Genomic DNA, 16,960 nt, shown 5'->3' with positions numbered 1-16,960 from the left:
TTGAACAGCTCGGCGCTAATTCCAGTCGCACGGGCAAGTTAAGCATCTGCATGAAATAAAATTTGAATATGCATGATCTTGGATGTACTAACTGCTCAAAGTACACAACCAGCTACAAACATGGCCTCATGACAACAACATCGGAATAGATTTAACATTATTGTTTGTGTCATGGTCTGTATCTAGTCCTGTCATCGTTAACTGACACAACCATTCAGGCAGTGGTGCGGTGCCATAAACCTCTTCGGCAAACGTTATGTTTCAGTCTCACATTGTTATCTTATAACGGCTTAACTATGGCTTTTTTTTTCTTTCAATTGACCGGTTTGCGTGTCATTCCTAATCAACATTTGGCTTTTGTTTTCATTAATTGGATAAATTAATTTGAAGATGTTTCCTTCTGCGATAATGCATGCATCAGAGTGACCCTTTGTGCTAGTCACTGTCAGGTTGAATTTGCCAGTGGAATGAAGTGACCTTTTGAAGCGCAGATCGGAGTAAAGAGATCAACGCAATTTGAGAAGACAATGTCACTTGGTGTAAATTTGATACACGCGGTAAATGACATTCAACCTTTCACAGATGATAAGTTTCTGCAGTCTGTAATCTGAAATATGCATGTCCTGTAATTGTGAGGAATTTAATGCACTTTTTCGCTTTTTTTTATAACTAGCATAGCCGCAGAATGGTATCTGAGTCCCAGAATTAACACATCACACGTGAACACAGTCATGTGATCGCTGTGGTCACAGTGATGCTGCACTCTATTTAAATGTGAATAAAAAATAATTACCAAAAATAATTGTAACTTTTGTCCAAACCAACTGACTAGTGAAAAACTGACTTACAGTATACTAGTCCATGTAATTGGCCTGTTTAAGTACCATATGGTTTGAGAGAGATGGCATTATGTTTATGGAATCTCTCATCTTTTAACAATACTCAAATAGAAAACCTGATGGTGATATCTGCTGTTGCAAAATGTTTTCATGTATTTTGTCAGACTTTAAACTACTATTGGTAGTATTGTAAGCACATCCAAGTCAATGCACACTGAAAGAAAGTCATCTTCACCGCTAAAACTCCTTGGTAGTTCAATAAGGCTGCTGTTGAACTTGTGCCAGAGAATAGGCGATAAAAAAGCAGTTTTTATGATATGATACAGATAAACTTTCTCCCCAGACACCAACAGCCAGAGCACCTGCCACAGTCACTCAAAAAAGTAAGAAAGAGATTCAGCAGGGACTTCCAGAATGGTGGCTCCAGAATAATTGCATTTTATTTCCGTGGAAAAACGGTCTCTGTGATTATTTTGCGCATTAATCAAGAGCTGTTTATTCCAATACCCATCTGCTGTTAAAAAAAAAATAACAGTGCATGAAAGAAGTTAATTTTATATCTCAAGTATTTAGATCAGAGCTGCTGGTAGGACATAAAAGTAGTTGTCCCACAAACATGGTGTGTGTGTGTGTGTGTGTGTGTGCGTGTGTGTGTGTGTGTGTGCGTGTGCGTGTGCCTGTGCCTGCGTGCGTGCGTGCGTGTGCGTGCGTGTGTTTTTGGTTCTGAGTTTCTGTCAGTTTTTTTCAATCACAGCCAAATATGTGTGAATTCTGATTCTAATCTTGAATTTTGAATCTTAACATTTGAATCCTCTGAATCCTGTTTGTTTCCACATCATTTCCTCAGTGTGGAGAAACAGAGCCTGCAGTACCTCTGACAATGGGGTGACTGGCTTTTAATCTCCAGTCTTTCAATCTCAATCAGTTATGCTTGCATTCTGATGACACATTGCAAGACCCTTGATATATATTGTTTCCAGCTGCTCATATAAAGGTCTTAATGCCTCGTGCTGCCAGTCCTTAGTCCTCCCGCTGCATAAGCAGCTGGGAATCTTCCTCTCATGAAACCATAGAAGAAGAGTTACTCATACAGCAGTGTTCCTGCACACAACCTTTACAGTGTTTTATCATTGAAATGTACCTCCTTTGTTTTCGCCAAGTGCGCTACCCAGTTTCCCACCCTGTTCTTCTAACTGTATAGCTTATTCTGCTACATTTTTTTACATTTCGGAAACCTGTGCGTTTTATGTAGTTTGTGCGTTTCGAACTGGTGTGGACTTCAAACGTTTTTCAGAAGCTCTGATTAAATATACCGAGTAATGATTCCCCTTGAATATCTTTTTCTTCCATAAATACTGTTATTGTAGAGACAGGCTGTTGGGGTATGTATGAATATGGTGAGCTTTGCAATGTTTGGGACAGATACATTTTTTATTTTTTTGCTTGATTTGGCTCTGTCCTTCACAATTTAACATTTTTAATAAAATAATTCACATGTGGTTAAAGCTTTTATTAAATGCTATTTATAAATGCTTTGGTTCCACCATGTAATAATTGTACTTTTAATATTTTAAATTTTCTTAGCACTGTCCAATGAGTTTGGAGACATTTGCATGAACCGTGCTCTTGTAATCACTCTAGTACTAGTGAATCAAGAAGAACTTTTTCCAGACCTCTGCAGGCTCTTTAAGTACTTCTTAGCGAACTGTGACCTGGCTTTTCTGTTTTTAGTGGTTGTATCTTGGAGTGTAGCCTCAGTAGTTCTGTTTGTGAAGTCTTCTGCTCACAGTAGTTACTGACACATCCATGCATTCCTCCTGAAGTCTCTGTCTGATCTGTTGGATGGGTCTTTTTCTTTTTTCATTATGGTGAGAATTCTTTGGTCATCAACTGTAGAGGTCTTCCTTGGCCTACCAGGCCCTTTGGGATTACTGAGTTCACCAGGGCTCTCTTTCTTCTGAATGATGTTCCGAACAGTTGATTTTGATAAACCTTATGTTTGGCATATGTCTCTGACTGTTTTTCTTATCTATTTTTATTATTCCTCAGCCTTGTAATGACTTCCTTGACTTTCACTGGCACAACTTTGGTTCTCATGCTGACACAATAACAGACTCCAAGGGCAATCAGAAGCATGGAATCAAGACTAGATACTGAAAGCTATATTACACCTGCACTAGGGAAGCAACCGAACACACCTGACTAATCAGAAACACCTGTGAAGACATTTGTCCCAAACATTATGGTGCCTTGAAAATTGGGGGAAATGTATAAAAAGCACTAGAATTTCTACATGGTGAAACCAAAATGTCTAAAGATTCCCTTTAATAAATGCTGAGAATCTAAACTTTAACCATGTGAATTATTTGATTACAAATCTAATATTGTGGAGTACAGAGCCAAATCTAGGAGAAAAAAAATTATTTGTCCCCAATATTATGGACCTCACTGTATGTCCAAAATTAAGCCCTGTTTCTTGCTCTGTAGCAAAAGGGTCAAAATATATGAGGTCCTGTGTATTAAGATGCCTGTTGCAGAACCACATAGGCTAACTTTGGTCCGCTATGGATGTATGTGCTTATGCGTCTGTGTTTGGCAACATTAATGTAAGAACAGCTTGTCTGATTTTTCACACATCACAGTTGTCACTTCAATATTCAGCTGCCTGTAGTGGCTGTGAAGGAAAATATTCAGAATCCTTTCATGGCTAAACTTTGATTTGATTAGCAAAACCTCATGGGTGAAGGCTTTTTAACAGGCTATTACAGGTATTTCTGCCAAGTACTCTTTAAGTGAAAAATATTTGATAATTCATGCATCAGTATAATTTTTGGCAGTGTGCAAGACGTGGGCTAATGCTTATTTAAATATGTTGACACTTAAACAAAGTGTCAAAAAAGTGTTAATTTCCAGTGTTACAGGAGTCAAATCCATGTGGCTTTTTAAGCACAAACACGCTCATTGTGATTCATTGTGTTTCCTGTTTAAATACCAGGCCAGAAAAACAGAGTCATTCACCAGCCTGCACAAAGCAACAAAGATCCCCGGCTATCAGTCTGTGATCTATGGGTGGATTGAAGCTCTGTTTCCGTCATTGGGCCGCGTTTGAAGGCTTTATTATTTTTATTTATATTTATTTATTTATTTATTTTACCAAACCTTTGATACGCGCTTCATGTTTTCCAGCCCAAACGGAAAGCGAAACGCGGCGCAGATGCATCTGTTCTTATGAAGATGATACGATAGCGAAAATAAAACTGGGAAAGACGGGATGTTAATTACCTAATTGGAACAGATGATCCCCCTGACCAGAGCCGAATGGATTTCCTCAAAAGCAGTGCGATGGCAGGGGTATATCTTGATTGATAATGCCGTTTAATGTATTTCATTTAAAAGCCGGAGAGAACTGACAACCGGCTGGCATTGACTGAAAGCAATCTTTTTAAAAGGGACCCTTTGCTAAGTATCAGACGGAAAAAGAGACGCTGGCCCCCGCCTGGTTTCATGTCAGAGCGCCGTGAGTTTTATTGATTGTTCTTGAATATATTGCACCCTTGATGGAAGCAGCTGCTGGTAATGTGCTTTTCTTCACAACACTGGCTGTAGTTTATCGTGAATGATAAAGGACAAATTTAAACTGAAACCAATTCAAGTACAGATGAAAGCCGGTAGCCGGTAATGCACATTGAAGGCATCCCTGGCCATCTGTAGGAGGCTAATTATGCTAATCAGATTCAGGTTAGTCTTAGTGTAGAAACTGGGCATGTCAAAGTGCCTCTCTACGTTTTATTTTGTTTTACAGTACATACAGACAGAAAGTGTACACCGTCTCTCTCTCTCTTTCTGTCACACACGCACACACACACGCACACGTATAATGAAAGCCTATGTGTGGCCTACTCACTGGTCTTATCCATGTATGGGATGCCATGGTTCTTTCAGTATTTTTTTTAAGGATAGAGCTTTTTATTGAGACTTTATGTGTTTGGAATGTGATTTCAGATAGAAAGAGAAGTCATTAATGTTTTCCAGATTCAGGCGTTATTGATGACAATCTGAAGACTAGTATATGGACATAGAGAGACAGTAATAGGAAATGGTGCATTTGTACATATTATTATTATCATTATTATTATTATTATTATTATTATGACAAAGAATGGGCAGCATAGTATTACTTTCCTTTTGCATTGTATATGGCTTAGTAGTATTTTACAAGACATTACAACAACACCATACAGCTCATGTGTGTTAGAGCAGTACAGCTCACTACAATTAATGTGTGTTGGTATTTTACAAAACATTACAAGCAATATTTGTTAGTACAACACTTGACAACTAATGAGTGTTAGAACATTACAACACATTTCAAGTTATGTGTGTCAGTACATTACAGCACATTACAGCATATTACACTACATTACAGCACATTACAGCACATTACAGCACATTACAGCACATTACAACACATTACAGCATATTACACTACATTACAGCACATTACAGCACATTACAGCATATTACACTACATTACAGCACATTACAACACATTACAGCACATTACAGCACATTACAGCATATTACACTACATTACAGCACATTACAGTACATTACAGCACATTACAGCACATTACAACACATTACTGCACATTACACTACATTACAGCACATTACAGCACATTACAGCACATTACAGCACATTACAGCACATTACTGCACATTACAGCACATTACATTACAACACATAAAACTAGTTCCCGGCAGTAATGCTCCTGTTAGCAGAATCGGGGCAGTTCTGCTCGGAAACTAGCTAAATTAACGGAAACATTTTACACTGAATTAAAAAGGTGGCGTTAAAGTTGGCATTAGTATGTGCTGTGAACGCTGGCTGAAGCCTTGGGTGGCAGGAGCCGAGTCGCACAGCGCGTCCGCCCTGCCCCCGACGGCAGGCAGAAGCTCTCTGCTTCTACAGCTCATAAAACGGGGAATTAGCACATGCAGATATCCACTGGCACCCAACGGCAGACGTCACCCTCGCCGTCTCCCCGCGTTTGAGCGTGAGAACGGGAGGCGAGCGGCCTTCCGAGGCTCAGCGGCGACGCGGCTTCCGTCCCGGGGAAAAGAGGGTCGGCTCGTCGCCTCGGCAACGGCCCCGAAACGCGGTGTTTAATCAACGCGTCGGGCCACGTGGCGGAGAGGCGGACGGCACGAACTTCAGCACGCACAGTTTCAGTAATTCGAGTAACAGTCAGTGGAAGATAGTCACTTTAATGAGAGAGGTTTTTTAACTGCTCGATTTGGATCTGTAGAATGGTCATGCTCCGTCAAGTTTTTACTTCTCGTTGAGGTGTGTGATTAGCCAGCGCTGTTAATGTCACAGCCTTTGGTCCTAAATCCATAATTTTCAACCCTGACTTTTTTTCTGCTGAACCGGTGTACTGGGTTCTGCAGTGCGTTCTCTGGTGGGTTCTCTGACCCCCCCCCCCCCCCCCCCCAATGCTGCCCACCTGTGCATGGACACACATACACTCCCCACCGCTCCCCCCCCCCCATGCTGCCCACCTGTGCATGGACACACACACACTCCACTGCTAGGGGCCCCCTGGACCCTCTCGTGCTCAGGAACGTTGTTCCTGTTAAACCCCCTCAGCTCCGCCCCTGCTAGTGGATTCTCTCATTGAATCCTTCTGCCTCATTGTTTGCTCCTCAACATCCATGTGTTTATCTCTTTGCTTAAGCTTTTGTAGGTGTGTAAAAAAAAAAAAAAAAAGTATTTAAATAACTTTCTAAAATAATTTGAAATGAAGTAAGTCCCCATCAGCTCTGTTAACTGTAATTTGAAGTGAAACAGTTTGGGCTCCTTTTGACACGCTGAAGTTTCTGAAAACACCATATTGAAGTGAAAGGCGACGCGACGCCCTGTTTTACCTTTCCCTGCGTGACGCAGCTGACGCCGAAGCGGAGGTGACCGCGGCTCAGAACTCTTTCACTTTATTAATTTTCCCACACGCACCCGAGCGGCGTTATTGGACGGAAATCATCGAACCATCTGCCGAGGACCAGCTGCCCTGCTTTTATCCACCCGCCGAAAATCGCGGCGGCTTCCGTTTCCCTCCGAAACGCTCATCAGGGGCCTTTCTCTCCGGGCCCCGCTCACAGTCCCCCAATCACATGACCTCCTCACACCTCAGACGCTTCCTCTCCACCATCTTCTGCGCTCTTTATGTGCGCCTGTCCATCATCCGTCTGCGTTCTCTTTCCCACGCACAGGGATGTTTCTCAAACCCCGTAGTCTGTTGTTCCAGAGCTTTTGTGGGTTTCTCTGATACGGTGACCCGGGCGAATGCGCTGTGGTTGTGTTCCTGAGGAACTCCTCTCACTGCTTAGGGAACATTGTGAACTGGCTGTTTGGAGTTTCTGCCAGTTGGTCCATTTTTCTTGTTTATTTGAATCATTGTGATTTTCATATTGTGTGCATATGTCTGTCTGCCTGCTTGTCTGCCTGCCTGTCTGTCTCCCTGTTTGCCCACCTCCCTGTTTGCCCACCTGTCTGTCTGTCTGTCTGAGTTTGTGTGGGTCCTTAAACAAATGAAAGATGTTTTTTACTTTAATAATCTAACACGGCAGCTTCTAACTAACTAACAAGTTTGGTTCAATGACACTCGGTGGGCTGTGGGTGGCAACATCAAAGTGAAGTACCTTTATTTATTACTTATATTCACTAATGGGTAACAGGGTTTGCTAGCCTTGACGGAGCCTACCATCTGTGATTAAGAAAACAATTTACATCACTGCCAGAATTCTGCATTTTGTGTTTATTAAGCCAGTATTTTTATACTCAATAGCCCTTCCAGTCTGATTTTATGCTTGTTTATGTGCCTTTCACCATCTGTGGTGATTTTTAAAAAATATTAAATTCAAATGTGCGGCACATTCGTATTAAAAGTATATTGTTAATTAGAGGTTATGGAACTCAGCGCGTCTGTTTTTCATTAAAAAACAGCCACTTCCTGTTGAGTTTATAGTACAAACTCTTTAATTTTAACCGCAGCAAAGTCCTCTTTTGAAACGTAATGCACATGAATCACAGCTATTTGCAGTCACACCTTTGTCTGGAAAATGTTCTGGCAGCATTCGATAAGAGCACTTTAAGAGTACAGTCAAGGCTGTTCTTCTGTACGTAGACGTGATTTTCATAGATCCTGAAACATAGGCATGGTATTGCTAATTATTGTGTTTGTTATATTTTTTGAGGCTGAAGCCATTTGATCTGTAGCGCAGGTAGCAGTGCGTGAGTCATGACTCCAAAAGGCTGTACACCGGAGGGATCGCCTTTATCCTGCTCAAACCAAAGAACGTTTTCTCCGCTACGGCGTTTTCCATTGTGCTGCATCCAGGCCCTCGACTCACAGACGACGCAAAAAAAAAAGAGGGCTTTAAACAAGTCATTTAATTAGCGGTGAGATCCCAATTATGAATTCCTCGCGCATCTGCTGCTCTTACTTCACCGGGGGAAAGCTAATATTTTCTGCTCCTGTCTCTTACAGTGTATGTTTTCTTTCCGTTTAAGGGAGGGTAAATAGCCGGGACAGACAGCTTCATTAGACGGGTGCCTGGCGAGCGAGCGGCCGGCGTTTCTGTCCTTTAAATAGCGCCCTTTTACCGCGGGGCTGACCGGCGACCCCGGGATCCATTACGGCTGACATCACTGTTTGTCGTGAGCTCGTCCCGGGGAGGCGGACGGAGGGACGCGACCAGCCTGAGCCGCGCTGAAAGTGTAATTCCCCCCCCCCCCCCCGCTTTCTCTCCACAAACAATAAATCATTCCGCTGAAGAGATAATAAAGCTGGGAAAGGGGTGCCTGGTTAATTTTTGTCAGGGGAAATCTTCTGCGCTTCCTGGGATAATGCGATGGGAAGGGGAGCCATCGCCGCGGAGTTACGGCCCGCATTGTAAATGGTGGAACCCGTGGAACCCGTGGAACCCGTGGAACCCGTGGAACCCGCTCAGCCTCCCTCTGGGCCTGTGGAGCAGGTTTCTCTGCACAGAGCGCAGTAACCAGATTCTGTCCATTCTCTGATGATCTCATTTGTGATTATTTCCTGTTAGGAATTGGATATTTAAATTATTTGACTTCTGTGTATGTATTGTTTTCTCTGAAAATTAATAAATCAACTGTAACATTTTTCTAATTCACCATAAAATATAATAGTTATATTATATAGTGAATTTTTACATTTTTATTAAAGTGTTATGCCAAACAAGTTAGCCCATCTTGCCTTGGATTACAAGACACATTCATATACGCAACATCCAAGACAAAGAATTCTTCCGGTACTAGTAATATTTTCGCATTTGGATAATAATTGATTATGTTTAAGCAAAGACCACTTATGAATCAACCACAGAATTTTCTTGTTGGCTGTAATACAAACGCAACAAAAAAAAGTACATTTTTTCTCATGAATATTTCTCATGTAAGTCTATCATGCAAGTATTCACTGCATAACTGGAATCCAACGGCCGTGAATTTTGGCCGTGAGGTTGCCAGCCGACTCAGAGAAGACTTATTATTAGCTAGCCAAACGGCTGGCACACTTGCTAATAAATAATCTACTGTAAGTAGCCAGCTTCTGTGGCAATATGCATAGCTTGGATTGAGGAGTCATTAATGTGTGATAAGCTGACAAGCTTAAGTACAGTGACTCTAACAACTCTCCGTACGGCTGCCATTTTAGAACATATGGTGCCGCTTAGCTAGCTAGCAGTAACCGTAAAACTCCCTACATTTCTATTAACGGTAGGGCTAGCGGAAGAGTGCTTGCCTGCTCATGGTGAAGTTCTAAAGATTACTTCTTTGGATTGGCAAATGTACAGTCAGTTAAGGTGCTCACTTGCTTAAATATCACAGCTACCATGATCATACTGATTGCATCTATCATCAGCCTGTCCTGATAGATATTAATAGCTAACATGCTGTCATTTTCAAGGAGATTCTTCTTGTGTTTAATCCATCTCAGAAAAATATATTCAAAAGTCATTTAAAGTCGTTCTGTTCAGGAACTATGAAAATTTTATATGTATCAAAGCTTAATTATATCACAGTACTTGTATATAACAGTGTCATATAAATGCTCTTTATAGTATGAGTTCAAAATATAGCATGAATGTCCACACTGCATATCTAAAGCATATAAAACCCTTTTGCTAACAGACATTCATGTGAACGTTCAGACTGCCAGCAGTTCATATCTGCTTTCTGTCCTCTTGCCTCCAACATTTAAATCCGTGATCTTCTATGCCTAGATCCAGTGCATACAGTAAAGCTAAAACTGCTGTCCTGTGTTCACATCTCACCATCCATACTCTTGTCTTTCAAGCTGTCAGAAATTAGAATGCACTTGCTGTTGAGGGACTTAACAGTAATTACACAGTGTTCACAATCACACAGTGTCGTGTGGCTGTTAATGAAAATTACAGCAAGGAGGTTTAAATGTGTTGATGTGAAATGTTGCATACTTTTACATTGTGAAAAAGTTATTATTATTATTATTATTATTAGTTTTAGTATTAGTATTATTATTATTACTGTGTAACTGCAGATTTAATGCAGTCCCATTACTCAGGGGTGTAGATTTGAAGTGCCCATCATTATAGTAGTTTCTGTATGTGACCCAAGTAATTATGGAGTTATGCAATATATTTAGAGATATTTTGCATGTATTTTGCCCCAGCGAGGATCCAGTCTTAGGCTTTTAAATAGTACCATGAAGTCCCATAGTATTGCTCCTGATACATTTCCTTTGGTGATTGTGCTGATCATCTAGTACTCCTTCGGATGAATTCCCACTGTTTAGTTTCCCAGCCAAAGGACCATGCAGGCTTTTTTCTTCCTTCTCCTCCCAGGCCTTGGAGATAATGTCCTCTTTGAGAAAATGGATCCGAGGAATTCTGTCCAAGCTTCCTTGTTTGCGGAATTACCATGCAATTCACATTTGGCTGCATTTCAAAGTTGTTTTGGTTTTCTTTTGTTTTCTTTTTTTTCGGTGGGGTGGGTGATTAGTGTTGATTTAATCCACCCCCCTCCCCCAGAGACAATAAACGTTAGGCAAGGTTGCCCAGACACCACAACAAGTAAATTCCTGTGTGAATTTCCATTTCCACTTTTTAAAAAATTGTCTGAAATATGTTTCAGCGTTGATGCTTTTCAGAATTTTTAATATCAAGGCATCTTCTTAAGGCCTGCATTGTGTGCGTGTGTGAGAAGGAGCCCAAATGTTTTCTGAGAGACGGGGATGTCATTGAGATTACAGATGGAGCTGGGTAATGAAACTCACCGGATAAAAGGGGGGTTTTGACCAGAACTGGCACCCCTCCAAATTGACTCAATGCTACTTTTCGCAGAATGGGTTTTAGTGTTCTCCGAGCTCTCCTCTCTGTCTGTTTCAAAAGATGCTCACAGGCCTGGTTATCGCCCCAATCAGCCTTCTCTTTTACCCCAGCCACCCAGAGGTACTCCCAACAAAACCCCACATTTCTAAACTTGAAAAAAGGACCATCATCTATATGCATGGACCTCCAAAGTTACCTGAAGCCCCTCAACCCTCCACAAAAGAGGGTTCTGGGTTGATTCGGCTAATGGGAAATGAGGTACGAGGTGACAATTTGGATCTGTTATGTGTTAACCAGGTCAGTTGCAATAAAGCAAACTACCGAGATTTACTACCCCCCCCCCCCCCCCCCAAAAGTATTACTGCTGATTTTAGAGAATTCCGCTCAATACTGTCATCATTGATTAAACTGTTCAACAGCTTGCTCTTCGTATGGCCCCTAAGGAATATTATGTTTTAACACTTCTGATATTTATCAATGTTAGTAATGCAGATTTATTTCACCAGGGCCTTTTAAAGCAGTTTCTTTAGCGTTAGCCGATTCAAAGCCAGGAAAGGATGAACGCGAGGCCACAGCAGGTTCTAGCCCCCAGCCTCGTACCCTTCCTGTTCAAATATGCGCTGAAGGTTTCCGTTAAATATGCCAGTCAGACTTGAGGACAAACCACGAAAAACTGCCCTTGTTGTTTGGTTAACTGTTCATGTTTGTAGTGAAAGCATATCGTGTGTTTGTTTTATCTGAAAATCTTTAAATATGCTGTATTATGAGTGTTGGACCATGCACTATGCAATGCAACAATGAAAAAAGAAAATTGAGCTCATATATTGAATATATATAATATATCTTACATTTCATGTGTCTGGCATAAGGACATTTTGAAAAGGCAATTTGATTGAAACCATTCATTCAAAAATGATCAGTGTCAAAAAAAAAACACCCTGACATGGTTTTTCTTTGTGAGTGTAAGGTCATTGTGCTGTTTATTTTCTGGATCATCCCTAGGCATAAAATTTCACAAATTAATCTCATTGGTAAAAGCTGTAATCGGTGCATTTTTATATCTGGCAATCAATGGTGAAAATGAAAAACGACGTCATCTAAAAAAAAAAAAAAAAAAAAAAAAAAAAAAACAAACAAAAAAAAAAAACATTGTGCTGCTTTAAATTAAACACAGCATTTTTAACGCTCACCTGCACAGGCTCCGCGGTCACAGTTCATTTCTCCCGAGGCCTCTGGCCTTTGTGCGCAGAGCCGTTTCCTTAACGCTCCGGCAGTTGTGCTTGTGAAACCCGTAAGAGTGCCAGTTTTCTCATTTCAGCCAGTGCAGCTTGTGTAACATAATGCGCTGTCTACATTCGGCGTGTGACGACTAGTTTTTCAATTATAAGTACATGATTCATACTAAAGGCTGTTTAAATTAAGAGTCAATTTCAGCCCTTGTGTTCTTTGATTATGCACACACCACACACACACACACACACACACACACACACAATATATGCAGAGTGTGGCGCATTAGTGAGCAGCTTTTAGAGGCATTAAGTTATTAGTAGTTTTAATAACGGTAAACACAATTCCACTTTTTGAAGTCCCGCAGGTTCAATTCAGGTAAATTACTGCAAATTTGCCCTTCAGCAGGAAACAAACTCCAGGGAATTCCGCTCTCATCAGGTTAGAATCTCTCCTGAAAAGAAAATGGTTTAAATTGACATAAACAAATGCTGTGAGTGGTGGGTTGCACATCTACACTGTTCTTGTCAGAGCCTGTAAAAGCTGTTCTGAGGAATCTTTTTCATCTGTAGGCATAAATGTCAGCATGAATGTTGAAGGCTTTGATCTGCCGAACACCTGTTATATAAAACGGGTTCTGTAAAATCTCATATATAATGCCATACATTAGCACCAGCAAAAAAAACCAAGTTTATTTTAAAAACTCTTAGCAGTTTGTCGAGGTATGTAATGTGCTCGATTTCACATTTAATTGTTTCTATTTACTGAAGGAGCATAATAGAGTTGCCACACCTGTCAACACGTATTATAAAGCTGGCTTATTAAAGGTCAAAAAAAGAAAATGTATTTGTGCGTTTTAAATAAATTAATAATAACACGATGAAGAAAATACAGCTACATTTTCTGATACGTACAATCCCTATCAAACTATGAATTTCTAGTGTGTTCACTTACCGACAAAACAATCTTAATACCATCTCTTATAAACCTTGTGTTTTTAAAAAGCTTTTCTAAGAGAGCATCGCTATCCTGTAAAATATCATTGTCCTTGGCCCATGCTAGTATTCATCTTGCATGCTAATCAAAATTCTGCCCTCAAAAATGCCAAATAACCCCTATATGTTTAACTGCTTTATGTTACCCCTGCCCCCTGCCCCAAGGGCAATAGGCCAGTGGACTGCTAAAATTGAGAAATTAGCTACAACACTAAAATGGAACAGTTTTACTACACTGTTCCACATTGCTCGAGTGACATTCGGAGGAGCAAGACCTGACATTACAATGCCAGCCTGTCACAATGTGGGGTTCCTCTGCTTGTGTCACCATTGTGTTGCATTGTGGGATATGGTGTAGTAAGTCTCCACTTTCGTACCGAGCCCCATGTCAGTCCGTCTGGCCTGAAATGTCACTTTTTTTGAATCAGGAAGTCCGGCCAGAACGTTTGAATGCGCCTCACAAAGGAGCAGCCCTTTCGCTGTATGACAGGCGGCGTGCGTTTAGAGATGACACGGAGCAAAGTCACTTTACCGCGGGAGGCCGCGTTCACGTCCGCGCTCGATAAAGGATGGCGGTTTAAACGAAAAATTCACATCCGTCTGTAATAAGGTTTTTTTTTTTTTTTTCTTCCCCCTCCTCCTTTATCCCTCTCCTTTCCTGTGCATGTTGGTTTTTCCGCAGACCGGTCGCAGGATCTCTTTTGTGTTCCCCCCTCAAAGGCGGGGTATCACTCAGTCGGGCTTTTGTGTGTGTTTGAAAGGTGGATATGTGTATGAATGACTCACTCAATTTGTTCCCGGTGGTGCGGCGGGAGCGGCGAGGAGGCGCGGGCTCTTAATTGAGTCCGGCCGCGGGAGCTGTAATTGATTCAAAATCTCTGTTCTACGAGGAGCGCCGTTTCAAGGTGCCTCTTCCTCTCCCCCGCTTTAATCTCCTTCCCTTTCTAATGTTTTGGAATGTGTTCCTCTGTTAATCTGCATGCCATCTTTCTTATGGAAATCAATGTTTTTTTCTTCTTCTGAGGGAGACGAAGGACAGGGAGGAAGGAGCTTGCGCTCTCAGCTTTTCTTCGTTTTTTTCTTTTTTCCTTTTTTTTTTTTTTCCCCGAGCATGATGTCGTTCTTTCCAAAGCCCTCACAAACGAGATAGACTTGCCCTTTTGTCCACGGCTATATTGTTCAAAGGCAAAAAGTTGAATTTTTTTTGTGGATTAGCTTTTCAGGGTTGTTTTTTTTTTTGTTTGTTACCTTTTTACCTTCAGCCAACCAAAAAAGAATAAAGAAAGGGGGAATTGATCAATTCCAATAGTGACGACGAAGTTTCCTATTTTAGACCCCTGAGCCCTGAATCTTTGAGCTGCAGACGCCGAAATGCCGCCGGTCCCTTTTGATTCCTCCGGAAGTTTAACGTTGGGACGGAGGGGGAATGTTGCTTTGGTTCCGGGGCAGACACCCGGCTATGATCGTGTTTGTCTGCGCTGGTAGACGTCGGAAATTGGACTTCTTTGGGAAAAAAAAGGGCTTTTCTTTCTGAGCATTTAATTGCTGTCTTGGGAGTGTTCATCCCAGTGTATTTAACTTCTTCTTTTTTTCAAAGATTCACCATCCGCAGTAAACTTACTATTTGAGCGCAAATTATTTGTATAATTTTTAAAGCATATGGTGTTTGATACTTGGAAAAATAAAAATATAATTGAATGTTATTTATAATTTTAAAAGTAGGACTGTTTTTGTGGTCCAGTGTTGTTAATTAGCCTGTGGCTCTGCACTGAGAACACTTGTTGGTCTGTAGTCATCTGGGTAATGACTTCCATAATTGGCTTATTTTTACATTTATTTTCAGGACATTAACTATTTATAATGACCACATTTCCATAATCAGATATGTTCTTCTTTACATCTTAAGTGGTGCATCTTTAAGTCTTTGTAAACTTTCCTCTTTGAGTTTGTAGATATTGTATGTCTTCATGTATTATGAATAAGTATTGTTAAATGTGTGCCGTTATGCTAATCGAAATCATTATCGTTACACCAAAGAACTGTAAATTGTATGAATTTTTCAATAACTTAATATTTCTCTCAATGTAAATTAATAGGTTTTGTGTGTTGCTAAGTCACCCCATTTATGAGCGTGTAGAATAAACCCCCACTCAGATAAATCAGATAAAAAAGTGGATGTAGCTAATTTAAAGAGTGGATGTAGTTAAGTTAAAGACTGAATGTAGTTAAGTTAAAGAGTTGGTGTAGTTAAGTTAAAGAGTGGATGTAGTTAAGTTAAGGAGTGGATTTAGCTAAGTTAAAGAGTGGATGTAGCTAAGTTAAAGAGTGGATGTAGTTAAGTTGCAGGAGTAAATTTACAGACGTGGTCTATATGGGAAATGTCCCTCATAGTAAACTGTATGAAACGTTCTGGAATAGGTAACTCAGTGCAGGAATATTCCTGGCTCTAATGAACCATGGCTGTATAAAGAGGGTCTTTACAGTGTTCAGGTAAAGGTGAAGCTGAATGATGGTCACTATTGGTGGCACTTGATGAGGTGTTCCACAGTCTGTATACTGAGTGCTGTATTCATTCAACTTTTTTTTTTTTTTTTAAATAGATGCTTTTGACAAGAGTTGCTTTTGTCAACTAAAGTTATGCTTTGAGTTAGTCACTGCTGTGCCAAAGTTATAGGTGCACTACACAAAGGAAGTTTGACCAATTATACCTATTAGAATAGCTCCTGCTAAAACAATCTACCTTTTGTCCTACAGGAACCAATCACATGCGTCTGTTTTTCTGTGATCATACCTTTACCTAATTTGTGTTCACTACAGCTTGTTGATGCATTTTCGACATTGTTTATCCATCCATTTCAGTTTAACTGGACATGTTAAAGGAAAAAAAAAAACAAGAGGAAATTGCTTACATAACTGAATGAACATGCTATTACAACACTTGTGTGGATTTCAGTATTTATATTTACCGGAAAGATTTTCATTGTTTAGGTTTGGAACTTCCTTTCATGATGATGCCCCACCCACTGATTCCCGTCAGCCTACCTCCTGCCTCGGTCTCCATGGCGATGAGTCAGATGAACCACCTCAGCACCATAGCCAACATGGCCGCCGCCGCTCAGGTCCAGATCGCGCCATCCCGAATGGTGACCTCCGTTATCAAGGTAAACAAACAAACTAAAAAAAAAAAAATTAAAAAAAAGTTATTTTTCTGAAGGTTTGTGTCTGACACATTCTGGAGATAGCACACAGGTGCCGCTGCATAACTCGAGCCTCGATTTGCCACCGCAATTCATTAAAACTCTCTCCTAAAAAAAAATTCACTTTAAACGAATCAATTGCTTGAACAGGATGGATGTCTTATCTGTTTCTGTATCAGTGTGAAAAGAAGAACATTCAGGCCCTAGCCTTTGGGCTTTGCTGTACCTAATATCAGCGTGGGGTGGGGGGGGTGGGGGGGGGGGGGTGCTTCACAGTGACTCAAAAGTGCACAGTGCAACAGGCAGT

The 16,960-nt window shown here is 40.8% G+C and overlaps 1 protein-coding gene across 2 annotated transcripts in view; it reads left to right on the top strand.

Moving 5' to 3' along the window:
- LOC118213947 (dachshund homolog 1-like) overlaps positions 1–16,960 on the top strand; it is a 164,760-nt gene that overhangs the window by 98,670 nt on the left and 49,130 nt on the right. For both annotated transcript variants that reach the window (XM_035393225.1, XM_035393226.1), the window contains exon 4: positions 16,445–16,617. In XM_035393225.1, the coding sequence (XP_035249116.1) occupies positions 16,445–16,617 (173 nt within the window). The remainder of the gene's footprint in view (positions 1–16,444; positions 16,618–16,960) is intronic.

This window comes from Anguilla anguilla, chromosome 15, assembly GCF_013347855.1.
Source record: "Anguilla anguilla isolate fAngAng1 chromosome 15, fAngAng1.pri, whole genome shotgun sequence".
Lineage (NCBI taxonomy): Eukaryota > Metazoa > Chordata > Actinopteri > Anguilliformes > Anguillidae > Anguilla > Anguilla anguilla.
Note: the sequence above shows the minus strand (reverse complement) of the source record. Positions and strands in the feature narration are given on the sequence as shown.